Below are 27900 nucleotides of genomic sequence, written 5' to 3' on the forward strand. Positions count from 1 at the left end.
AGAGACGGTGGTAAGAGTCAGAGGAATCTCGGATTAGTGCAGCTGTGATCATGCATACTGTCTGTGAGTGACCATAAGTGTTGTATACCCCTGAACCTTTAGAGACCGGCTTTCTACCGGTATAATAAAGCGACAAAAAGCGTGAAGCGATAACATTTAATTTTATGGGATATACAGTCTATGAGTGACCATAAGTGTTGTATACCTCTGATGCACTGTAACGTGTATTTAATGTTTTCACTAGGCTACTAGATCTAGGCATAAGGCTAGATTTTTCATTAAAAACCACAAAACAAAACCGTGTTTTGAATAATAAGATGTAGATCTATATGCATAATTCCAAGTTTACACAGACACCTGAAGTATGGACACTACACCCCCCCCCCCCCCTTCTAATTTCTTTTGCGGCTATATCTCCTAAATGTGTGGATTCCCTGTCTATCCCATCCCAATTTTGATAACTTTAATTATGTAATCATTTCACACTTATTGTAACCTTTAGAGACCGGCTTTCTACCGGTATAATAAAGCGACAAAAAGCATGAAGCGATATTATTTAATTTTATGGGATAAACAGAAAACACACACATTTCGGAATAATATTATAAAAGAAAAAGAAAAATCAGAGGAAGGGGGGGGGGTCATATTTCAAGTGCCTATGGAAATCTAATGTTGAAAGTGTTCATGAATATACATGTACTCCGTCTACTTGATATCAAGATATACATACACAAGTAAGATCCCAAAGAAAAGCCCCTCCCCCTCTCTTTCTAAAAGCACTAAGTTAGATTGTTCCAACAACACTGGATACCTAGAAGTGTCGGATCCACAACGTGGATACAAGGTCAAATACAAAAGTTATACAAAGCACTAAAATGAGCAACGACACGAAACGATTGTCAAATGTTTGGGACGACAAATAGTGTCCCTTCTTCGGGACAAACGAAAATAATTACATAATGTGACCCATATTAACAGAGAATAACAAGAAAACAACAAAAACTACATATAAAGAATTACATAATGTGACCCATATTAACAGAGAATAATAACTAAACAACAAAAACTACATATAAAGAATTACATAATGTGACCCATATTAACAGAGAATAACAACAAAAACTACATATAAAGAATTACATAATGTGACCCATATTAACAGAGAATAATAACTAAACAACAAAAACTACATATAAAGAATTACATAATGTGACCCATATTAACAGAGAATAATAACTAAACAACAAAAACTACATATAAAGAATTACATAATGTGACCCATATTAACAGAGAATAACAACAAAAACTACATATAAAGAATTACATAATGTGACCCATATTAACAGAGAATAATAACTAAACAACTCAATCTGCAAAAGTATTTCTAATTTTAATTTTTTATAACAGATTATTTATGAAATTCTTGGTATTAAAAATATTGTAACTTGGGCAGAATTAAACATCAATTAGGCATGACAACTAACCCCGCCCCTTCTCCATTTAAATATATACGTTTTAAAAAATGTTCTCCATACCTCGTTTTTATTATACATTGTAGATAGATACAACGTATAAAAACTCATCAGTATGATAAAAGTTTTGGTACCTTAACCTAATAAACTTTAACATATCCTGTTTTATTGTTTTATCAGAAGCATAGAACCGAATCGATAAGCACGCAGTGAAAGGACAGTAACTGCTAAAATAGAGGTCATTATCTGTGATAAAAAATCTTGTCAAAGGCAATAAACCCTATGCTGGTATTTTCTTTACTGATGTCTATTAGGCTGCTGTGAAGGAGAAACTTCAAACGTACTGTGCCAAAGCATGTGACATGAGTGCTGTAAATCAAATGCGGATTCTAAAAAAAAAATTCTAAAGAACTTTAAATAAAGAGACCATAAAACTTTTCTCACCCCCCCCCCCCCCCAAACCGAAACAAAACACACACCAAAACTTTTCAACACTGCATGATCATTCCTCACGATATATGAAAGACTAGGCATTTTAATATCATAGACAGTTGCTTAAATGGTAAAAGAAAATGTTCATGAAGGTCTTGTGATCAGCCATCCAAAACATTTCTTAGTTAAACACCACTGCACTTTGATTCTAAGCACAAGAACTCTGAAGTTGGTATTTAAAGGATGTCCGAATTGAAATAAAAAAAATATATGCTGGAGTTCCTCATTGAAAATATTTTCGTAGTCTTTGGTAATCAGATCTTCCAAGAGTGTTGGATTTCCAAGCATTATAAACATTAGAAATGGAAAATAGTTTAAATCGTGCCCATGTCCCTTATAAAAGATTAAGAAAATTAAAGCTCCTAAGATGGTGGCTATATATACCCTCTCTTGTTAGAAATCATAGACGAGTCGGTCGACTCTGAAGCCCTTGAGGCCTTTGATTATACAGAAAAATATGGGCCACTTTCTAACCCCGCCTCACGGACGTGTACACTCTCCATAGTAAATAGACGTAAGAGTTGGGTGTACCCTGCGTTAAAAGCACGATTGTATCACGCGCGGGAATGGTGACCACGGTGTGTCGGGTCATGTTTTGGGGAATTTTATCCGAAACTGATGCATATAGAGCTTTTGAATTTGGTCACAATTTCTTCCTCAAGAAGCGTAAGAGTGAGTTTGAACTTCGGCTGGATTGGTGCACCGTTACAATGTACCCACTTAGGGCTAGATGGAAGTCAAACAGTTTTCCGGACTTTTTTCCGTTACGGATACAGATATTACCCTGCAATTTGTCACAAGCTTCTTTCGAAGGAATACAAGTTCAGTATGCATTCCCGTTGGATTGGTGCACCATGACGTACATCAGGGCTAAATGCAGGTCAAAAGTTTTCGTTATGGATACAGGTATTGAAAATATAATCACAATGTTCCTCACCGAGAAATTCAGTTTGCATTTCAGCTTTATTGGTGAACACTGCCGCGGTGGCCGAGAGGTTAGAGCGTTCGCCCCGCATGCGGAAGGCCGGGATTCGAATCCCGGCCGCGACATACCTAAGTTGTTAAAATAAGTAGTGACAGTTTCATTACCAAACGCTTGGCATTAGGTGTGATTGTCACGGGTCCTCGGAGATGACCTTAAAAACGGATGACCCGTGTCACAGTAGGTGCGTCACGCTAAAGAACCCTCGCTGCTCAATGGCCATAAGCGTCGAGCATAGGCCTAAATTTGAAGCCCTTCACCAGTCTTGGTGACGTATCCATATGTGAAAAATTCTCGAGCGAGACGTTAAGCAAAATACAATCAATCAATAATTGGTGAACTATGACCTACTTTAGGGCTAAAAGTAGGTCAAATAGTTTCCTGGACTTTTTTTCATTATGAATACAGATATATTGTACTGAAAGACAGTGTTGCACAGGAGCGGTAAATCTCCCTGATAGGGACTCCGTACCGGATGATGTAGAACTGACCCCCATCCAAACTCTTGTTAGGTACATATTAATGTATATGCCATTTGAATACCTGTAGAAATCCCCAGTACTAAGGACAAGTCTTTCACCTAGAAAACATTGAACTTAACTGCTTGTTAGCAGCCACTTTTACATTTAAAAGTTACTATCTTAACCACTGACCCATGCATTAAATCATAATTAACGGACCCGTAGATGAAGGTGAAAGTAATTTAGTGAAATTGTTTCAATTGTTTGAAATTTACAACAGAAAAAGAATATTTAAAAATGCTCTCGTGAAACAAAATTTCAAAGCGATAGTTTTTTTTTTAGTGGAAATACCAATCTTTTAAACTTATTTCCGAAAATTTTGGAATCCAATACAAAAGTTTCAGTTGGGTTAGTAAATATTTCATTAACTTAATTGTATCGATCTTTCACGCATCGCCTTTAGGGATATTAACATGAGACGGACAACACCTCCCTTTGTCTTCACTGTCCGACCGGCGTATGGTGTACCGTTTGCCGTACTCGTGTTATCTATTTATTCAAAAGCTTATACATGAGCAGATAAAATCTCTTGTTGTGGCCTTCAACTCGACATTAAGATATATTGGCGACGTTTTATCTATAGACAATAATCATTTTCATTCATATGTTGATTCGATATACATGTATCTCAGTGAACTGGAAATAAAATACACCACAGAGTCCTCCACATTTGCTTTGAACATATAATTTGGGTATATTTTCTTGAATATTCATTTTAACGGCAAACTTACAATTCAGCTTTACACTAAACGGAATGTCTGCAGCTTCTCTATCGTCAACCTCCCATACTTATGTAGCAATACTATGTACATGTATTCCATTTTTGCGGTCTCATCCGGATTTAGTCGCCTCTTACAACAAGCAAGGACTAATGAGGACATATCATAACCCGGAATTCTAACAGGACTCAATCCAGTGAAAAATTCTCGAGAGGGACGTTACAAAATATACAACCAACAAACAGTTCTTTACATTCTAATTTTGACTGCGGATTACTCCGTTTACCTGATAAAGATATGGGACTCACGGTGGGTGTGCATGTGACCGGTCAAGAGGTGGCGCTTACTCCTCCTAGACAACTGATCCCACCTTTTGGATGTCCAGGAGTCCGTCTTTTTCCTACTTTTAGATTTATCATTCATCGAAGTTATTCGATTGATCATATTCGTTATCGCCTTTTCACACCATGATTTCCCCGATATCCACAATTAATCCAAAAACATACATGTATTCATGAAACAGTTTCCTGAAACTGTTGGCGGATATCAACAAATAATTTAGATATATGTTTACAAATTAAGTAGCGTTTGTGTGTGTGTGTGTGTGTGTGTGTGTGTGTGTGTGTGTGTGTGTTTTAATTGGTATTAAGAATGGGTAATTTTAACAAGCATTTTTATTGTTCTTTTCAAAGATGTTAGCTCCTCAACTATTTAGGATTCTATAACTGTCAGTACTCGTCCAATACTTATTTCATTGATACAAACGTAACATGCATGTATTCCTAAACCATATCGAGTTGAAAATTTGGTGGGAATTCAAATTTTGAAAGGGTGTGACAGGGACTACATTTTTGTGGCGGAAGCATTGTTTAATCAAAATATTCTAAATCTGCATGATTTTACAGTTGCACTTTCATCCAATGTATCGTCAATATTTATAATTTTACTCCTATACTTGCATTTCAGTTTTGCAATTTATACTACAAGTTAAGTATTAGAGACTTAGAGCTAATTCAAATGTTGTAATTTTGTTTGAAAATTCAGTATTTTGGCCAATGATTAAAACATTTTGATCTATAATCCCCACTTTTAAAATATCATTTTAGGGTTTAATGCAAGACTTATATTTATTTTTAAAAAAAAAATGACAACACTTAGTAAATGAATATGTTCTTTTAAACTATTTTAAATAATTTAAATTTATGATATTTTGCCGTAAAGATCAAGTGGGGATACGGGTTAGAATAGGTCCTCAGTACCCCTTGCTTGTCGTTAGAGGTGACCTAAATGGGAAGGGGGGGGGGCGTCCTTCAGATGAGACCCAAAAATCGAGGCCCTGTGTCACATCACGTGTAGCACAATAAAGACCCCCCCCCCCTTGCTCAAAGACCATATTAAGCGCCGAGCATAGGCCTATTTTTTTTTTTATTTTTTTTTTTTTTTAAATATTACCTAATTTTCCTTTAATGTGAAATTCATCAAAAATATCTTTCCCCAAGAATATACAATTTTCCGATGTTGACCTATATACATGTACTTCTGTTTATATGTTTCGTATCTTTAAAATGGTGGCAATATACAAATTTCTTTGGTTCGACAACAATATTTGCATTTGCCAATGTATTTCCATATATGTAATGATAATAATAATGATATGGACATTTAACTTTGTATAACATGTTCAGTCTTTCTTGCGCATGAATACAATCACCGCTTCAAAAGCCAGGTACTTTCACCTGGCTTCTTGCGTATGCAATGCAGTAGCAGATTTAGAGGTCCTACTCCTTATTTGCCACAAATTTGAAAATAGAAATTGTGCAAGTAAAAGTCCAGATTGGCACCCAAAATGGCTGAGCACTTTGGCTAATTCCATCTCCCCTTCCTTTCGGAAATCCTGGATCCGCCACTGTAATGCCATCATAACAAAAATAAAACCGCATCAGAATATTTATGCAGAGTTTATTTTGTAAACAGACACGAATTTCATCAATTGATATATTAGATACATTAAACACACCGTTCAGTTGTTCCATTTTGAATGCCGTCTGCAACTAGGCCTAAAACTGCAACTTATGCAACATGACGAATCGGAATTCATACGATGACTTTGATATTAGAAGCGAAGAAATGGAGGCAGAGTTAGATCTCAAGGACTTTATGATGATGATAACCTGTTGTTTCCAAGCAACAGCGTCACGGCCATGACTCGGCATAAGCGAGGCTGGTTTTGAGGTTCGAAAAATTAATCCATGTCAGGGCACCGCTGCTAGCTGCGAATCTTCATAAGAATCCTTCAATAGAAATTTGTCAAGTGAACGAAAACTGTCTGTCAATTTGTATTTATTTCTCTTACACATCTTGGAGGTAAAAAAAAAAAAAAGAAAAAAAGGGAGCAGCCTACCTGCACTTCGTCTAAATCTGTCCTACATGCCACGAGTCCCACCGATAAACATACCGCTGTTTCCTCCAAAACCCGACCAAGAGCTTAACGTTAACTTAATCCATCTACCCTCCATCAATTCATTCAAATCCCCTGAATTTCTGTCGATATCTGTTTTCAACAATTGCGTTTTCAACTTTACGTAGGCCAACGCAACGGTTTTTCCATCGTTGATCTCGACCAAATCACATCACGGATATAGTTTACTCCGCTCTTGTCTTCAATTCCATTGACTTTACGCTTCAAATTACCTTTCATTTACACCTATTTCGCCTTTTTATTAACCCTCTAAATACATTATCGTAGGTATTTTTCCTATTCATTTATTCGATGAAATCTAACCAACTATATTTTGTGTTGTCCAATTCATCTGCTACATAAGTATGGAAGCTCGGTAAGAACACAAATCAAAATATAGATATAAGTATGAGAAATAAGATATCATTTTTGGAATGTTATTGGGATATGACCTGAAGTTAGTACATAGGGTTATATGATTTGATCGCGTGATAAAAATTTCTAAATTTTATTTCTTTATTGGAAATACAGTTTTCTGCTTTGAACCATTAAAGTTGTATGGTCCGAATTTTGACAAATTTTTCCCCACTTTGTAAAACCGATGTTAAATCTTCGCACGTACGTATTTAGGAGGATGTATGGCAAGTCGTACATTATTTCACCTGTTTGAACCATGGTGTTTACTAACAACCGTCACTCGGCCATTTCAAGTGACAGTCAAGTGTGCAGTTCAAACTTTCAAATCATCGGTGGTTTTATCAGTGTAAAGCTGGGTATTTTTGTTACAACAGTACCGTGCCATAAGTTCTATCAAACACCTTTTAGTAATTCGTTGATTTACGCTCTTTCAGCCTTAAAATTAGACAGTTGGGTCCGAGTTAATACATCATGTTGGGATTCCCCTGACGCACATGGGGCTATTTATAAACGGCTAACAGACAAATTAATGCGTCATCCGGAACACCTCGCGTCTTTCACCAAAAAACAGTGTTCAGGATGATTTATGCGTACCACACTATATTCACTTTCTAAATAATCTTCTTACTGTTTTCTTTTACATGCAAATGTTTTCAATTATGTAATTAAAGGAAAGTTAATAACTTTAAACACTAATTAATCTGCTTGAAAGTAATTATGTACAAAAATAATACATGAACATCGGATCATACAGCTTTAGTATTGATAATTAACATGAAGGTGGAGCTACTTAAACATTCTGAAGAGCTTAAATACACCACTCTAAACATCCTTTTTAACATCATTTATGGCTTATGGATTCCAACCTCATTATGCCCAGAACTTCCCTTGAATCCCTTCCAAGGAGAATTATGACAGTTACCATGGTTATTAGGTGCTTGACAAAATATTAAAAGTTTAGTCAGTTCATTAATTTTAATATTCATTCCAACCCATGAATTTGGAAACGATGTTTATTTTAAGCATGTCCAGGAATACTTTAGAGATGGTACTTTGTGTCTAACTTTTGCGTACATGTATTTTAGAATAGAAACTCTCATATTTGCATTGAAACTCATTCGAAAATTGAGTTGGTGTATGAACGTGTTACATGTACAGTCGCTCACCAGAGGGTGCTTTATGCAAGCTGCATTTACAGTTCGTAATGCACGGAACATTTGGTAGAGAATGGAACGAGTTAATGTGATACAGCAAATTGGAAATATTACTGGATTTTTCTGCAGCTATATAAGTCATGGTGTTTATGTTTGATTATATCTATACATCCATTCACTAAGCATTCACTAGTGTACCTAATCATGGTGTGTAGATATTCCAACATTTTTAAAATCGGAATAAGTAGCTGGACGTTTAACTTAAAGGTATATACAATGTATAAATGCATATGCTTATTTTCTTCAGGTAGAGTGAATTTGATCTGCGGCCAGTAGACTCAGTGGTTGGACATTTAAATCGACGCGTATACATTTTACTTTTATGTGAGCCATTGCAGCGGATTTTCAAAGGTGTTATAGTTCGAATTCTTTTATTCTCCTTAAACGTGTAGAAGATCAACTAACAAAACTGAAATTCTTTATGCAACAATAATATACACAGAATTGTACATTATATACTCATTACGAATTGAGAGAAAAATCAAAATTCAATCATTAAAAAAAATACTGTTGTTTTAAGGAGGCATTAAAAAAAAAAGATATTTATTTATTTTCATTTAATTTTTAGCTCAAGAAAAAAAATCATCTAAGGCTAGTAAACGCTTTCGAGACAAACACATTTATGAGTTAAAAATTCCAAATATTGTGCATTAACTAGTAGTGAATTAATGCAGATGAACGATTTTAAAGCTGTATGACCCGATGTTCATGAATTATTTTTATACATAATTACTTTAAAGCAGATTAATTACTTTATAAAGTTATTAACTTCCCTTAATTACATGCTTGAAAACATCTGCATGTAAAAGAAAACAGTGAGAATATTATTTAGAAAGTAAATATAGTGTGGTACATATATAAATCATTCGGAAAACCTCGGGCCTTTTACCCAAAACACGGTGTTTTCGGTGAAAGGCCCGAGGTGTTCCAGATAACGCATAAATTATACGGTGTTAGACATCTATAAATAGACCCACGCGCGTCAGGGGAATCCCAACATGATGTATTAACTCATACGCAACTGTCTAGTTTTAAGGCTGAAAGAGCGTAAAACAAGGAATTACTAAGAGGTATTTGATATTTTTATTTCTATTAAACTTATGACACAGTACTGTTGTAACAAAATACAGAGTTTTACACATTAAGACCACCGATGATCTGAAAGTTTGAACTGGTCACGTGACTGTCACTTGAAATGGCAGAGTGACGCGGTTATTTGTAAACATCGATTTAAAATCAAATAATTTTGGTTAAAACAGGTGGAATAAAGTATGATATGTCATACAGCCTCATAACTATATACGTGCGATTATCTAATAGCGTTTTTACGAGATGGAATAAAAATGTTGTAATTCGGACCATACAGCTTTAATTATTTTTTTTCTTCATACAAGAGGTTCGAATACAATTTAAATACAACTGTATATAGAGACTTTATTTCATTCCTGAGACATGAATAATTTTTGATATCGATTAACACTCATGGAAATGTGGGGGTCTCACGAGTTGAATTCTATATTCAACAAAGAAACACCGAATTTTCTGGGGATTTTTTTTAATGGTTTTTAGCTCATATGAGCCTTTCTTTGGTCTCTAGTTCACCTTAGGCTAAGCCTAAGACTTTTCTGTTTTCAGCGATGTCGGCATTGTAATTTTTTCGCAATTTCATCTTCTCCAGAACCATTGGGCTAATTATAGCCCACACAATATTTTTTACCCGTCCGTGAGTCAGTCAGTCCTTCAGTCTCTTGTCAGCGCAACTCCTCTGATACTGCTGCATAGAACTTTGTGAAACTTTGTAGTTAATAAGGATACACTGTGTAGAGTTCTCCCAATAAAAGTAATTATATAAATCAAAACATTTTGTCATTTATTTCTCCGAGAGTGGAAGAAATGATTGCTTCTTTTATCGTTTACAAATTTCCAAACAAAAGGCCATGATTTACCTTAATTTTGAAAATTTTAGGGAGGGGGTGGGGCTTAAATCCGCCACTGATACACTCATGATTTTAAAATCTCAAACTGTTAAATAATTTTTATGAATTGTCACTTCTTTAACTGTCTTGTATCAATATCATCTTATTTTGTGCCAGAATCAATGTTTACGAGTTTCATATTAACTCTTCTCATTTTCATCGATTTTTCTTCCTAATAAGGCTTTACGCCTCATAAAAAAATCATTCATTTGAAATTTTGATATGAATAAAGAAGTTTGTAAATGTTAACACCGTCACTGATGATTAAAGCAATTATGTTTCTTTCATGTGTGAAGATTAATGACAAAACCCGGTTTTCGGTGATTTTTTTTTTTTTTTTATCAAAATGTACGATTTTACCCCCAAAATACACGTTTCCCTTTTGTTTTGTGCTCTCGATTTTTTATATATGCTAGAGCATCCCTTGACTCACCGTTTGAAAACAAAAATTTCTGCTGCAATTAGTTTGAGGTTACGCTATATTTTTGGCTAGAATGACTGGACTACAAGCAATGTTGGAGCGTGGGGTATGTGAGCTTGCTCACTTTTTCTTTCATTTCAACTAAATTTGATACAGAGTGAATAGCCTCGCTTTCCCCAGACTCTCGCTCTCGCGACTTTGCGCAAGCGAGAGTCTGGTATGATTGGTATTCTATTTTTGTGATGTCAAATGGAAGCTTACCGATAAATCGGTATTGTTTCTGATTGACTGATAGAGAAACGTGGAGGAAATGAAGTTCGAAGCAACTGCCAAAGTTTGTTTACAAAGGCGAAATTTCAATTTTCAAATGAAAGACCTTCAGTCTTCAAAACTAAAAGACATCTTGGTTCAACACACAATGAAATATCTCTGTTTGCCTTGTAACGAACAAAAAAACAAACAAACATATATCCTCATCAGGAGTAACCATTGTTATTGTTTTGGTATGGCGCCCTCTACTGGTCACACAAGTAAGATAGAATATCGCTCGTACAAAGTCTCGAGAGCGAGAGTCTGGGGAATGGGAGACTATTGGGTAAAAGAATTCAAGAGGGCACAACCCCTTTTAAGAGGAGATAATCAAGAAAATATGAGATCATTTTAAGATCCTCTCAAGATCTGCTGGGTAAGTCAGAAAAGATTTAAGTTTGTCCAAATCATGCCCCCCCCCCCCCATGGGTAGCGTGGGAGCTGCAATAGGGGATAAAACTTTTACATGGGGATATACATATTTAATAATCTAAAATCTTCTCGAGAACAGGGCCATAATTAGTTACAGTGTATATTGATAACTAATGTGCGAGCATTTTCAGATAGTACAGATTCAAAGTTTGTTCAAATCTTTAAAAAGTATTTTCACGAAGAACAACAGAGTCATGATTAGTCATTCAGTCACATCAACGTGTAAGCCGATTCAAATTTATTCACTTTGTGGTCCCCAGGAATAGGATAAGGGCACAATGGGGTATCAAAGTTTACACGACCTATATACATGTATATATAGTGATGTCTCCATATGAGTCAGTGAAAGATTATCGAGAGGGATGTTAAAAAGTTAACAATCAATCGATCAATCCATCTTTGCGATTCATTTATTATAATAGATCAAAAACCAACAACCATGCAACAACTACTAGAAGATAGACTAATTTTGGATGAGACATTGTTTTTCAGAATGGCGATGCCGATCGTCATTGTTTTCTTGATGCTCCTTCCAGTTCCGAGTCAATCCATGACTCATGTATTCTGTTATCCCAGGGATCCCTGTTTTCCGAGTGCCAGCGTCATCAACGCTTTCACGATCTCACTGCCAAATGCAACAGTGATTTTCCCCACAGAGAATGAGACCTACATTAATGTGACAAAGATGCGAAACCTGGTTAGGACCAGTTATCCCTTCGTCGTTGTCATGGCGAAGACACGTGGAGATGTCAAGGACACTATAGCTTTTGCCAGGCAATATAATCTTCATCTGACTGTTCTTGGTACTGGTCATGACTACAATGGTCGCTCCACAGGAAATGACACGCTACAGGTACGGAAAATAAGTATTCTATCTATCTATCTATCTAAGTTGAAGATAACGAACAGTGATCAATCTCATAACTCCTATAAGCAATACAAAATAAAAAGTTGGGCACACACGGACACCTGGATATCCAGAGGTTGGATAAGGTGCTTACGAGGAGTAAGAATCCCCTGTCGACCGGTCACACCCACCGTGAACCCTTTATCTTCATTAGGTAAACGGAGTTATCCGTAGTCAAAATCAATCAAAAAACCATATTTTAAACCTTTTTAGTAGATGGATGGTGGGATTTTTTTTTATAATCATGGTATAATTTGAAGGGTTCATCAAATCAAAAAGTAATCGACTAAAGGAATTTTCAAAATTTTGGTTACTGCTTGATTTATTTCACTTAGACCTTAGCATCGAAGTCTACGGGATTGATTGATTGATTGATGTTTTCCGCCACACTCAACAATTTTTCAGTTATCTGGTGGCGCCCAGTTTTTATTGGTGGAAGAGAGAGACCACCGACCTTCCGAAAGTAAACAGGGAAACTTTCTCACTGACCGGCGCGAGCGGGATTCGAACCCACGCCGACAGAGGTGAGAGGCCGTGTGATTTTAAGCGTGATGCTCTAACCACTCGGCCACGTAGGCCTTTGAAGTCTACGGGAAGAGCATGTTTTATGAAAATATTTTTTAAAGAAATATTTTCACACAAATCTCTTGGTAGAAAGTGACACACACTTTCTCTTTATGAAAATATGAAATAAAATAAATTATGTACCACACACATCTTTAGAAAAATAGATTTTCCTTATTTTTCCATAGGGCAGATAACTCTTTAAAAATGTCTCAAGTGCAAAGAGGTTGGCTTCTAATCACTTACTAATCATGTGAATTTCATTTATTTCACTTTTATCATTATCCCGTGGAGACCCGGGTTAGAATAGGTCCTCATTACTAAATGGGGCGGTCCTTTGGTTGAGACTGCAAAAACCGAGGCCCCGTGTCACAGCATGTATGGCACGATAAAGATCCCTCCCTGTTCAAAGTCCGTAAGCGCCGAGCATAGACCTAAATTTTGCAGCCCTTCACTGGCAATGATTACGTCTCCATATGAGTGAACAATTCTCGAGAGGGACGTTAAACAATATAAAATCAATCAATCATTATATATAACAATAAACATTTATGTTGATTTAAATCCTTCAAAATTGTTCATTATCCTTTCGTTATATATTGAATACCTTAATAGTGTGTAACTTTAAACTTCAAGAAATACCTGTAGATATATCTCTTAAATATAGTTAAACCTGAGGTTGATGAAGGATAAAGTGGTGGATCTTACTTCTTGGAGACATAAGAACGGAACGATATCGGTGGGACCCGGAAACACGTGGATGGAAGTCTACAGGGAGGTGAGTCTGATATGTTGATTGGATGTTTACAGGGAGGTGGGTCTGATCTGTTGATTGGATGTCTACAGGGAGGTGGGTCTGATCTGTTGATTGGATATCTACAGGGAGGTGGGTGTCATCTATACTGGGGGAAGTGTTGATTGGATGTCTACAGGGAGGTGGGTGTGATCTATACTAGAATTGTTGATTGGATGTTTACAGGGAGGTGGGTGTGGTCTATACTGGGAGAAGTGCTGATTGGATGTCTATAGGGAGGGGGGGGGGGGTCTGATCTGTTGATTGGATGTTTACAGGGAGGTGGGTCTGATCTGTTGATTGGATGTCTACAGGGAGGTGGGTGTCATCTATACTGGGGGGAAGTGTTGATTGGATGTCTATAGGGAGGGGGGGGGGGGTCTGATCTGTTGATTAGATGTCTACAGGGAGGTGGGTGTGATATATACTAGAATTGTTGATTGGATGTTTATAGGGAGGTGGGTGTAATCTATACTGGGAGAAGTATGGATTGGATGTCTACAGGGGGGTGGATGTGATTTATACTGGGAAAAGTGTTGAATGGATATCTACTATCCGTAGGTTGACAAGCACAGGAGAGTCATCGTTGGCAGTAGCACCCAGACTGTAGGGATGGGTGGATACACTCTCGGAGGGGGACTGAGCCCAATCTGCCGTTTCTATGGAATGGCCATTGACAACTTACTGGAGGTGGAAATAATCATGGCGGATGGTAGAATCATCACAGCAACAAAGGACTTCGTCCACACTATCTACACCAATGGAAGCACCTCTAACGTCACCGACACGGATTTTTTCTGGGCTGTGGCTGGCGGTGGAGGGGGCACATTTGGTGTGTCCACCAGACTTGTATTTAAATTACACACCCCACCAGAGAAAGTCATCAGACTCACAATGATTTATCCCATGTATACAGTATGGACTGAAGATGTGTTCGCTCAAGTATACACAAAAGTAACGGAACTGTTCACCGATGATTTACCTCACGAGTGGGGTGGTTATCTCATCTTCGATGGAAAGACTGATGAGTACGGATCTAGGGGACACGTGACGTTTGTTTTAAATCACCTGGGATCAAACACCACAGCCTCCTACAGGTACCTGGAAAGTCTCATTGACTTCCTGCCGACAAAGAGATATTTCGAAATCAAAGAGTACCCAACTTTCTTGGAGTACGAGAAAGAGATGACTGAAGAATTCCCATATTACCTTATCTTTATTTTTAACTCTCTAATCCCTACAAGCAGCCTCACCACTGAGTTTAGAGATTACGTGAGGCAGTCGGTATTAGATAAACCCACAACGTATTCAGAGACGGGCTACACGGCTACACTGATTGGAGGTAAGCATGTAAAAACAATGTAAATCATAGCCTTGAACCAAGTCTTGTGTTCTAAAAACATCCTCTGAAGTTGTCTTCCTCGCATTATAATGTTGTTAGAATGCAAGTAGAGCAACATTACACCAAACAATTGTCTTGAATGGTTGGTGATAGAGCTTTCATAATTCACATGTATATTCCTCGTGACAAGACGTTTCTTTTCATACAATTTTTAGGTCACCTGAATCATTCAGGCGACCTATTGCTATCTGTTTTTGTCCGTCGTCGTTCGTCGTGCGTCATGCGTTAACATTTGAACATTTTCAGCTTCTTCTCTGAAACCCCTGAACCAATTTCAACCAATTTTGGCATACCGTCAAGCGAAAACCACCCTTAAGTGCATTGTGACGTTTATCGAGAAATCAAGCGGTAAAGTCGACGTCACGTTTTTACGATATGACGGCATGATTTTCTGCAACGTTGTTTTTTCAATCACATGTTAGGCGCTTCCTTGAGAAATCATGGAACTGTCAGTACGCACTTTAAAACACACAAGTTTCATTTATCTGTTATATATACAATTATTATATATTATATCGGTTTAAGTGTTTAGTATTGATGTTAATTAGTGCTATGTATTAATGGATTTTCGTCGAAAATAAAAAATATATTTACAGGTATTTCCCTTTCTTCGGGAAATACAGGTAAAATGAAAGTCTATAGAAATGAAAATATTTCACCTGACATCCTGAATTTATGTGTGACATATACCAAACAGTCATATTTTTAAACAGACATATTTTTAAAGTAACGTTTATTTGGGTTTACGTCCCCCCCTCCCATTTTTAAAGTAACGTTTATCTGGGTTTACGCCCCCCCCCCCTCCCCTATTTGAAATATTAGATCGATAGAATATGAATTGCATGTATATAAAACAGCTGTCCGATTGTTGTGCTTCCTGTTGGTTTACTTTCTGCGGTGTTTACAAGTTTTACAATATGTACTATTCCTTGATTGTGAACGTACATATGTATCTTACAATGCTGTAAATATGTACAAAATAGTGAAATATTGTGAAATTCGTGGTCCCTGCCCCGCTGGGACCTGAGGGGTGGGGCAAAAACCATCAAAATGAGTGTAATTTTAAAAAAATCTTCTTCTTTACTCCTGGACATCAAGAAGCCAAACTGTGGGCATAATTATAATGAGCGTTGAGCCCTCTACCAAAATTGTGAAATTCATGGCCCCTGGGGAAGGGGTTCTTGTGTTAGGGTGGGGCTCTATTGGTCATATAGTGAAAATGTAGAAATTCTTTGAAAATCTTCTTCTCTGTCTCTGGGTATTAAGTAGACAAATTAATAGCATGGTAATGATGAGCAAGGATGCCTCTTTAAATTTGTGAAATTCATGGCCCCTGGATCAGGGGTTCTGGTGCTAGGGTGGGGCTCTATAAGTCATATAGTGAAAATGCATTATTTCATTGAAAATCTTCTTCTCTGGGTATTAAGTAGACAAACTAATAGCATGGTAATGATGAGCAAGGATGCCTCTTTCAAAATTGTGAAATTCATGGCCCCTGGGTCAGGGGTTCTGGTATTAGGGTGGGGCCCTATTGATCATATAGTGAAAATGCATTTTATTTCTTTGAAAATCTTCTCCTCTGCTGCTGGGTATTAAGTAGACAAACTAATAGTATGATAATAATGATCAAGGATGCTTCTTTCAAAACTGAAATTTATGGCCCCTGGGTCAGGGGTTCTGGTGCAAAGGCGGGGCTGATTGATTATATAGTGAAAATGCAATATTTCTTTGAAAATCTTCTGTTTTTGTCCGTCGTCGTGCGTTAACATTTGAACATTTTCAGCTTCTTCTCTGAAACCCCTGAACCAATTTCAACCAATTTTGGCATATAGCATCTGTGGGTGGAGGGGAACAAAATTGTGAAATTCGTGGTCCCTGCCCCCCTGGGGCCTGAGGGGTGGGGCAAAAACCATCAAAATGAGTGTAATTTTAAAAAATCTTCTTCTACAATGACACATGTACTTCATGACCACATAGCTATTCAATGTTTCTTCCATCCAAAAGTAAAATTCTTATATTTAAACACAAACCTAATTCAAACATTGGAAGGTTGTTACATGATGCTCAGATGACCTATAAGGCCCCTGGGCCTCTTGTTATAAACCCCATTTCTAACCTTGAAGTTTGGCAATACGGAGGCACCAGTGTTCACAAATAATCTTTTGTTTTTGTTATTTTTATCATAAAAGTTTTATTCGATAAGTCCTATCACGTCTAATGCCAGATTAAATTTTGATCCGAGAAACTGAACTGAGGTCTCAGCTAAACTCAGCTTAAACCATTTCAGATTATTGCTATCAATGACTGAAATAAGTAGAATGAATCTTTATTTGATCAATCCCAGAAGTAACGATCCGTGTAGCGTTTCTTTCTGTTTACAGGGAAGATGCGCAAAGTCGGAACAGAGGCCACGTCAGTTCATCCTGGTTTCCGAGACGCTTTCCTGGCGATGACTGGGTACTTGGGATTCGGATTAGCTGGAATCTATGAAATTCTGGGAATTTGTTACAAGAGTGTTGAAAGAAACAGAGAATTCGCAAAATTTGGAAACGGGATGTATCCCAATGAGGCTGGACAGTCCACTCCCGACTGGCAGAAAAAGTTCTGGGGATCGAACTATGACCGACTTTATAAGACCAAACTCCGGGAAGACCCTGATGTCTTCTTCACGTGTGATCAGTGCGTAGGTTCGGAACTGAGACAATTTAGTTCTGCAAAATCGCTGATGATAAACAATGTTTTTCTCTGTTTGTCAATACTTCTATCGTGTACAATAGGACAGAACTGATTAGGAAGAATAACATTGATACAACGTTGAGAGTGATTTTCAGCGTGGTCCAGACTGAGAATTAACGCATCATTGAAATTGCTGATGGCCTTTGAAGTGCATGTGTCTATCTAGGTCTGTTTAAAGGCTCCATATAAGGAAATAATGGAAATATGTATTACACACTGAATGTTGGAGTACCACCACAAGAGAATGGTGGTTCAGGAGGGGGGGGGGGGGGGGGGGGGGGGGGGGCACTATTATTCACTGTTATTCATGTTACATGTATGTGTTCTTATTGAATATTTAGTTTGTTCGCTTTATTATTCCCTGTTATACATGTATCATGTGTTCTTATTGAATATTTAGTGTGTTCGCTTTAGTATTCCCTGTTAGTCATGTATGTGTTCTTATTGAATATTTAGTGCGTTCGTTTTATTATTCAGCATGCAGTAAAACTTGATCACGAATACATCGAATTTACAGATTCAACAAAGTTTATTCTGAATCACAGAGGATCGATTATAAGGAATTTGAATATATATATTGAATTTGCTTTTATGATGAACTTATTTCTACCCCCCTTAAAATAAAAACAATGCATTTGTACCCGTTTATAACGAATTTTATTTTCTAAAGAATCATTTTTATTCAATTCTTTAAACACATTTATCGAATTGTTTCTACTTTTGCTTTTAAGTTCCGGTAATGCCCTCATCACTAAACATTAATTCTAGAGGTGTCAATACAAGTGACACACAAGCGGAGGAGATGTCAATAATTAAGATCAAGCCAGCGGGATTTAATTAATGGACAATGTTCTGATCCCACTCCTTCTACCAGCCAAACCAGCGCGAACAACAAAGTAATCACAAAATAAAACAAAACAAAAACCCCAAAACCCACACCATCACTTGTATTACTCATGTAAAATATATGCTTCTTGAAGATATGTTTCTCAACAATATGTATATTGACGAAATTAAATATAGCATACACTGATCTGATTGATAAATGAAGATACACTTTTATATAGGAATAATTCCAATGTTATTTATTACAAGTGTTTTGATTGGACAAAAATAAAGCTGAACAAGAGTTTATACATCAATAAATCCGAAAACGCGATGTATTCATACACGCCTGAAAACAAATAACATAGTGCGGGGAAACTATTCAAATTTTTGCAATTGTTAATGAAGTGAATGAATTGGAATTATAAGAATCAAACATTCTTTTTGAAGAATTTATCGATGTGTAAACTCCGGCCATTTTACTCACAAACTTAACATAAAAGATCTATCGACGGGTTACAAATACATCCCGCAGAAGTTGGTGTCAGCACTGCAGCAGAAAGAACCTGCATTGGGGGCAAACTAACTTTGTATTTCATCGGTTTCATTTTGAAAGTCGTTAAGAATTACGTCACAATGACGTGACATCACAAACGTTGCAGAACCCCGCACCATCGGACTTTGGCGTAACCATCACACTTTGGCGTCCGTAACGTTAACAAACCATCGCACTTTGGCGCAGAGCATTGCACTTGGGCGTGACCATCGCACTTTGGAGCGACCACCGCACTTCGGAGTCTTACATATATAATAATATGTATACGGTGTGACCGTTGGACCGAGCGAAGCATGTAATGGTCATTGTCCGAGTGTCCCAAGTGGTAATCATGATTCCGTTAAGTACGGTAGATTATGATTCATTTAAAAAATATATTTTTAATGAAATTTTTCTTGCGCTAAAAACCCAGTAAGATCTCAATATTCAGGGTTTTTTTATGGGGAGAACAGTTTTACAGGATCCGCCTATTCATTAAACGCGGGAAATAAAACGCAAGGCGACGTCAACTGTGCATTGTGACGTCACATTTAGCCTCGACTTTTTTCTCTTTTTCAAAGCAAACAATTATAAACAACAATAATACATTCCGTATGCAATGAAAAAGGCCGTTATAAAACTAAACAAAATTAACCAATAAATTCAAAATGGTAAAAAAGTAACCGTAATTTAATCGTATATTCTTATTCAAAGAAACTCATGAACTCGTTCATCTATTTAGTCGTATTACGGTGTTATATGTAATTATTTGCTAAAACCTGTTATAATGATAATTATACTATTCATTTTGAACAAATTGGGTGTTTAAATTACGAATTGCACGTCAGAGTCTTCTATTATTGGCATTCAAAATAAAACACGAATAACTGTTGAAGCAGGTAATGAAAAAATAAATGGCGGCGCCCATATGGATCACGAAAATTTCAGTGAACGTATATAGAGATTATCTCTTTCTTTTGCTGAATTTGACTTTTCTTTTACATACGTGTTACCTTTAGAGCCTTGCTTCGCGGACGGGCCTTCGGCCCGTCCGAGCTTCGCTCGGTATAAAACAATTTTGAAATTGAAACCTGTCAAATTGACTTTATTTTGTCCAAAAAATGTAGTTTTAGCATAAAATAGTCAGGGAAAAAACCCCCAAAAAAACCAAAAAAAAAAACCCTGCTAGACTCGAGCCCGCGATCTACAGATCAGCAGTCGACACGTTAATCGACTGATCTACCCGGCTAGGTAATCAAATTTAAAAGGAATACACAAATATTGTTGATATCTATATTTTCATTCATGTTGTAGAAGGAAGTCAGCCATTATTATGATGTAGTATGCCTCCCTAAACATGAAACTCTGTGGTAGCGTACGTATGAATGAATATAAAAAAAAACCCCACTAAATTAATTCAAAGTAGAAATTAAATTTGTAAAAGCAAACTATCTTACTGGATGCAAGGGTCTCCTAAAATTCGCTGTAACGAAAGTTTTACTGTATAAAAAGATGAAGATAACAAGCAGCGATTTGATATAATAAATCCTATAAAGAATACAAAATTCAGATTTGGGCACACACAAACCCGTGAAGACACCAGAGATTGGGATTTCACGAGGATATATCATATCGATATATTATGAAAATATTGTTAATGTATGAAACGCCATCTATGTAAAAATGTCGAGTGGAAGGCCACAACAAAAGATTTCTAGAAGCCGAATCAATTCTACCTTACAAAAGGAGCACAATTTGTGCCATTGAAAATTCCAACAGACTGTTTGATTTTCCGCCACACTCAACAATTTTTCAGTTATCTGGTGGCACCCAGTTTTTAATCGGTGGAAGAGAGAACCCAGATATATGTACCTAGAAAAAGACCACCGACCTTACGCAAGTAATCTAGGAAACTTTTTCACTTACCGGCGCGAGCGGGATTCGAACCCGCGCCGACCAGAGGTAGAGGCCGTGTGATTATGAGTGCAATGCTCTAACCACTCGGTCACGGAGGCCCTGTAGCTTTGAAATTTTTTCACATTCAATTTACATCACTTCTCACATATGTTGTGGCATAATACGTTTCTAGTTTGTCCTTCACAACAGTTAATAATTTCATGAGTAGTATATTTAGGGGTTTGGGAAAACACTTGTAGGATCTTGATATGTACATGTATCTGTGAAGTTTTAGAATCCAGTACATGTATATGCTAACTCAAACCCATTCGTCCCATTGACTTGGATAAAAGGTGAAGATAATGACTAGTGATCAATCTTATACTCCTATAGGTAATGCAAAATAGATATTTGGGCAAACATGGACACCTGGACACACCAAAGGTGGGATCAGGTGTCTAGGAGGAGTAAGCATCCCCTGTCGACCGGTCACACCCACCATGAGCCCTATATCTTGATCAGGTAAACGGAGTTATCCGTAGTCTAAATAAGTGTGCCACGAACGGTCTAACAATCGGTATAAAAAACGTCAGACAGCATTTGCTCAATGATAGGTTGTGTTGGCAAACTATAGATCGTTATAACGAATATAGAATATGCGAAATGCTGATTTTAAACGAGACTGTTGAAACCCCTGTTCCATCAACTTGTTTGTCAGTAGCTTGCCTCGATTTAAAAACTGACCATACGCAGAACAAGCTCTTGCGTATCGAATCATTTGAGAGACATGGGCTCCATAGGCAGCTTGTTTTGGAATATGGGAAGTTGACGATGGAGAAGCTGAAATCATCCCGTTTTTCATAACGTTTACAAAAGAGATATCTCTTTCACTAAAAAGGGTATCTCTTTAAACAAAAGGGATATCTCTTTACGCTAGGGAAATATCTCTTTCTCTTTGAGAGATATCCCTTAAAGCTATCTAGAGAGATATCTCTAAAAGAGAAAGAGATATATCTCTAGGGTAAAGAGATATTTCTCTATCAATGTGAAAAGAGATATCTCTTTAAAGGACACATCTCATGTTTTCAAAGTATACAATATTACATGCATTTTGTCTTCTTTATGCTTATAGTAATTAATTCTAATAGTTCGTTCGCCGAAATTTTGCGATAATTAACCACAATACAGACTTAAATCTAAGCCCCGATTTCAAAAAGTTAAGTTAAATAGGGAGGTAGTCACGTGGTACAGTGACGTCACATGCGCCCTTCGGATTGTGAAAGTACTGCGAGATATTATTAAAAACTCAACTTTTAGGGGCCTAATTCATTTACATGTACCATGGGCAACATTTAAATCGATGTTGACAAATTGTCCGAGTTTTATATGTGTTCGCCACCAGCGCACACATATAACGATGTAAATACCCAAATATAGCGAGTAAAGCGTGTATGAAATCGGCAAAATTGTGAGTAAATAATGTTTATATGGGTAGCTGTCTACAAGCTGTTTTGGGGATGTTATTCCTTTATACATCTGTAATTGGCGCTGTTTTTCTAAAATAAACAGTGCAATCATTATTTATTTTTGGATTAGACAAATTATGATACGTTAAATTGTTGACAACTAGGCCCCTATGCCAAGCTATTGTCACGCGTGCATTTCGGAAAGAAAGAAAAAGACAACGCACACACAAATCAATAAAAATATTCAAATTTAGAGTGGTAATCACATTATTTTATTTTGATAAAGCAATCTTATTAATATTTTTGAATTGTGATCTGCACGTCTTTAGGAAGTACGAAGTGGGAGAACGGCGTTATAGCCTACTGACGCACTCAAGATGCTACGAGTTCAATAAAGAAATAATTTTATAATTCTTCAAATTCAATACACACTCGGATCAACTGACCTTCACCTTGTAACAACATATATTGACGATACAATGTAACTTCTACCAACTGGTAGATTTACAACAACAAAAAATAAAGATACAAAATAATTGAACTTTTAATTATACAAATAATAGAATATTTTATTTCCTAACTTTAAATTGAGCAAATCAGAATGTATGCTATAGGCCTACCAGTGCTTATAGCTTCGATATATCCATTTTTTATCAGTTTATCAGGGTCTCTGTCCAAGCGATGTTTGAAAAGGTGACTGGGTGTGTTTTTTAAGGTAAAGTTCTTGTTCCAACAAAAAAATTATCCACGTCTTTTTTCTCGTACCTTCCTTCGAAAAATTGAAAAATACTCAGTTTAAATGCTTTCTACCGACAACTAGTACACTCGAGCACGGTACAAAACATCTTAATGCATTATTATTTACAAGCCGTTAACGTGACAATTGGTTTTTTGTCGATTAAATCTAATCTGTTTATGAAATGGCTAATAGATGTTTTCAAACCCGAGGGCGCATATGACGTCACACAAAATGGCGCGTAAACTAGCGAAAGAAAATATGAATATCGCAAGATTTGAATTTCATCGTTTTCAAACTCGAAAACTACGCAAAATATTTCATTTAAAACACATTTAAAGTAGTTTTAGGCATAAAAAGAGTTAATTTTGATGAAAAAATGAAAAAGTTTAGAAACATGCGTTGTGTCCTTTAAGTTAGAGTGATATATCTTTAAATTTTCAATAAGAGATATCTCTTTAAATTTAACAGATTTTCCCCGGTAATCATACTGACTTCTCCCTAGCATGATGTAACCCTATTTTTGGATAATCAAAATACGTTTAGAGTAAAAATTACGAAAAAGGTTGAAGAGGTGATTGGGGTAACGTTATCAAGTTGCTGAGAATGTAAATCCAATCAAGCTCGCATATTTTGACAATTTATTGTCTTTGTTACCTGTATGCATTTCACATGCGGTAAACGCAAAATCTTCGCCCTGGATTGCAGCCGTCATGGTAAGATTTACTTTGGTGGGCTTCCGGTATAGGGAGAATTCCTTAAGTATTCAAAGTAATAAAGATATTGGAATGATATATCTTTTTCTGTTCAAGTTCTTTTTCAACGATTAATGAGATATCTCTTATGCTTTGAGCGATATCTATCTAGGAATTCTTAGAAAGATATCTCTTTAAGTGAAGGAGATATCTATCATAGTAAAAAAGAAGAAGATATCTCTCAGAGTAAAAGAGATATCTTTTTAAATGAAAGAGATATCTCTCAAAGTAATAGAGATATATCTCTAATTGAAAGAGAAATCCCTCAGAGTGAAAGGAATATCTCTAAAAGTAAAAGAGTCTAAAAAAGTCTTAGTGAAAGAGATCTTTTTTAGAGAGATATCTCTTAAAATTAAGAGATATCTAAAATTAAAAGATATTTCCTTAAAATAAGATATACTTTTTGAATTCAAAGAGATATCTTATGTTTCGAAAAAATACTAAAAGGGCTTGCCATAGTGCATGTGTGTGTGCGTGCGTGCGTGTGTTAGCAGACCATTTGGAAAATAAGACAAGACAGAAAACAAGCTTACAATTTAGATGAGGGAGATAACATAGAGACAAAGATCGATATCTAGTGACGTTAAATGACAAAAGCACCGTAGTGGAAGAGAAACATAGTCATTTGTGTCGGCCTTGCGTGGAGATCATAAAACGTGGCTCTCAACTTAATTGGGAGAAAAATTTTAAAAATCGCTGTATTTTATGGTACACAATAGTTGCTCTATATGGATGCTGGGAGTTGGTAATGTGGATCTGACTTACACAGGTAAGGCGGTAAAAAACTCCAACTTTCTTAGTGTGAAAATGGAGTTTAATTTGAGTAGGACAAAAATGAAATTGTGCTCCGTGTTTATCTAGTCTTGGCAATGCATAAATATCGTTATTCAAAAAAATATACTTTTATCTAATTACATTTAAAAGTATCTGGAAATATCCAAGGATTTCTGCTAGGACATTTAATTCCTGCTTGAATTGGTTCTCGGCCACCAGGTTTTAAGCATAATACTGGTGACGAACTTTAGTGTTTGAATTATTATACCAGAGCCGAAGACAATATTGTTACAAATTATCTTGAACGAAGAATCAGATAAAATGATAAAAAAATAGTGAAGACAGAACAGCAAAAACTTGCTTTGAAGCTTCCTCACATAATGCAGATTTTAAAATTTTTTCACAGCTAGGATCACTATATAGGATTCAAAGATTTTACATAGGACCACAACTTTACCATCTGTTAAAACAATACTAGTTGTAATTTTGGTGTTAACTTGTAAAATGGTGATTAGCTATGACGAACTTTATGGTTTGAAACAAAGTCCTAACCCCGAGCCGAAGACAATATTTTCTCACATTATCACCAGCGTGAGATCGATTTTACCCATGTGAGATTTTTCTTTCTCACATTATCACCAGTGTGAGATCGACTTTACCCATGTGAGACAGCCATGTGAGATTTTTCTGTCTCACACTGCTACGACGTCATTTGATTGTGACGTCATATATTTTCTATGATTTACGTTACACGGTGAAGATTTACGTTACACAGTGAAGTAAAAATATTTTGCATTGTTATCTTTAAATTTTAATGTAGTATAGCTTTCTGGTGAACAACCTTGGGTTTTTTAGTTTACGCTTACAGTGTAAACCATTTTCGGGTATGATCTTTCTGCCTATCTAATTAGTTTTTGCATCGAAGTTCAAATGAGGATTTTGATAATCTAAAATTTTCTGAAAGCTCCCAATTTTATGCACTAAACTGTAGTTAAAATGTGAGAAAAATAATCCTTCATTATTTACTCATGTGGGATAGGGAAATTCCACCTCTGGAACAAGATTCGCTGTCTAGGACTCGGCAAAGCCTCGTCCAAGACTGCGAATCTCGTCCCCTCGGTGGAATTTCCCTATCCCACACTCGTACTAATGAAGGATTCTATTAGTCTCACACTGCTGCGACGTCATTTGATTGAGACGTCATATATTTTCTATGATTTACGTTACACGGTGAAGATTTACGTTACACGGTGAAGTAAAATATTTGGCATTGTTTTCTTTAAATTTAATGCAGCACAGCTTTCTGGTGGACAATCTTGAGTTTTTTAGTTTACACTTCAGTGTAAACCATTTTCGGGTATGCTCTTTTTGCCTATCTAATTAGTTTTTGCATTGAAGTTCAAATCAGGATTTTGATTATTTAGAATTTTCTCAAAGCTCCTAAATTTATGCACTAAACTGTAGGTAAAATGTGAGAAAAATAATCCTTCATTATTTACTCGTGTGGGATAGGGAAATCCCATCTCTTGAACAAGATTCGCTGTCTAGGACTCGGCAAAGCCTCATCCTAGATTTGTCCCCTCGGTGGAATTTCCCTATCCCACACTCGCACTAATGAAGGATTCTAGTAGTCACAAATCATCTTTAAATAAACAAGTTCATTGAACGAAGGATCAGATGAAATAATTAAGAAATAGTGAAAACAGAACGTGTTATTTCAGTAGAATAGCGAAAACTTGCTTTGAAGCTCCTTACATAATGCAGATTTAATTTATTCACAGCACTGTATAGAATTCAAAAATTTACTTAGGACCACCACTTTACCATCTGTTAAAACAATACTAGTTGTCATATTTTTTTTATGAATTTGTGATTAACTATTTCTATGACAGAATTTATGAACTTATGCAATTATTACCGAGCGAAGCTCGGACGGGCCGAAGGCCCGTCCGCGAAGCAAGGCTCTAAAGGTAACACGTATGAAAAAGAAAAAAGTCAAAATCAACAAAAGAAAAAGAGATAATCTCTATATACGTTCACTGAAATTTTCGTGATCCATATAGGCGCCGCCATTAATTTTTTCATTACCTGCTTCAACAGTTATTCGTGTTTTATTTTGAATGCCAATAATAGAAGACTCTAACATGCAATTCGTAATTTAAACACTCAGTTTGTTCAAAGTGAATAGTATAATTATCATTGTAACAGGTTTTAGCAAATAAATAGACTTTTTCTACATATAAAACAGTAATACGACTAAATAGATGAACGAGTTCATGAGTTTCTTTGAATAAGAATATACGATAAAATTACGGTTACTTTTTTAACATTTTGAAGTTATTGGTTAATTTTGCTTAGTTTTAACGGCCTTTTTCATTGCATACGGAATGTATTATTGTTGTTAATAATTGTTTGCTTTGAAAAGAGAAAAAAGTCGAGGCTAAATGTGACGTCACAATGCACAATTTACGTCGCCTTGCGTTTTATTTCCCGCGTTCAATGAATAGGCGGATCGTGTACAACTGTTGTCCCCATATAAACTCCTTTAATATTGGGATGTTACTGGGTGTTTAGCGCAAGGAAATTTCATTCAATATATATATATTTAAATGAATAATATTCTACCGTACTTAACGGAATTATGATTACCACTCGGGACACGGAGTTACGTGTATGCTTCGCTTGGGCCAACGGTCACACCGTATACATATTATTTGCTTTAGAAAATATATCCAGAGCCCCCGGATGAAGTTTGCATGGTCTTCCCGTTTAAAAAATTGATTCCTATAAACTAGTATGTAGTGCTATATATTTAATAGCGAGCCAGCGCGAAGCCATATATCGTATATGTTTATTTAAAGAACTCTTGAAAGAACTCGTTCATCTATTTAGTCGTGATACTGATAGCGAGCCAGCGCGGAGCGCTGGCTCGTACTGCGAGCTCTAATGACTAGAGCGCGGGAAATAATCCGAGCTAAATCTCAACCTCTAACAACAAAATTTTTTTGACGCCAATCCCAGAAGTCCCTCGTACAAAATGGCGGATGGTTCGATTCGTAAAATAATAATAAAAAAAAAATCTTTGAAGTATTATAAAC

At 36.3% G+C, this 27900-nt stretch overlaps 1 protein-coding gene across 1 annotated transcript; it reads left to right on the forward strand.

Moving 5' to 3' along the window:
- Window positions 1–11850: 11850 nt before the first annotated feature.
- Window positions 11851–18454, forward strand: LOC125659760 (uncharacterized). The gene is made up of 4 exons (XM_048891535.2): window positions 11851–12266; window positions 13552–13662; window positions 14239–15019; window positions 17461–18454. Exons 1-4 carry the CDS (start codon window positions 11853–11855, stop codon window positions 17865–17867), a joined length of 1713 nt encoding a protein of 570 aa, XP_048747492.2. The 5' UTR covers window positions 11851–11852; the 3' UTR covers window positions 17868–18454.
- Window positions 18455–27900: the final 9446 nt, after the last annotated feature.

The sequence above is a fragment of the Ostrea edulis genome, chromosome 9, assembly GCF_947568905.1.
Source record: "Ostrea edulis chromosome 9, xbOstEdul1.1, whole genome shotgun sequence".
NCBI classification, from domain to species: Eukaryota; Metazoa; Mollusca; class Bivalvia; order Ostreida; family Ostreidae; genus Ostrea; species Ostrea edulis.

Bases quoted from the DNA above. Each gene is read 5' to 3' on its own strand.
- LOC125659760 (XM_048891535.2), top strand. From the start codon at position 11,853: ATGCAACAACTACTAGAAGATAGACTAATTTTGGATGAGACATTGTTT. The intron at 13,663-14,238 runs GTGAGTCTGATA...TACTATCCGTAG, and splicing joins GGATGGAAGTCTACAGGGAG to GTTGACAAGCACAGGAGAGT. The intron at 15,020-17,460 runs GTAAGCATGTAA...TTCTGTTTACAG, and splicing joins CACGGCTACACTGATTGGAG to GGAAGATGCGCAAAGTCGGA.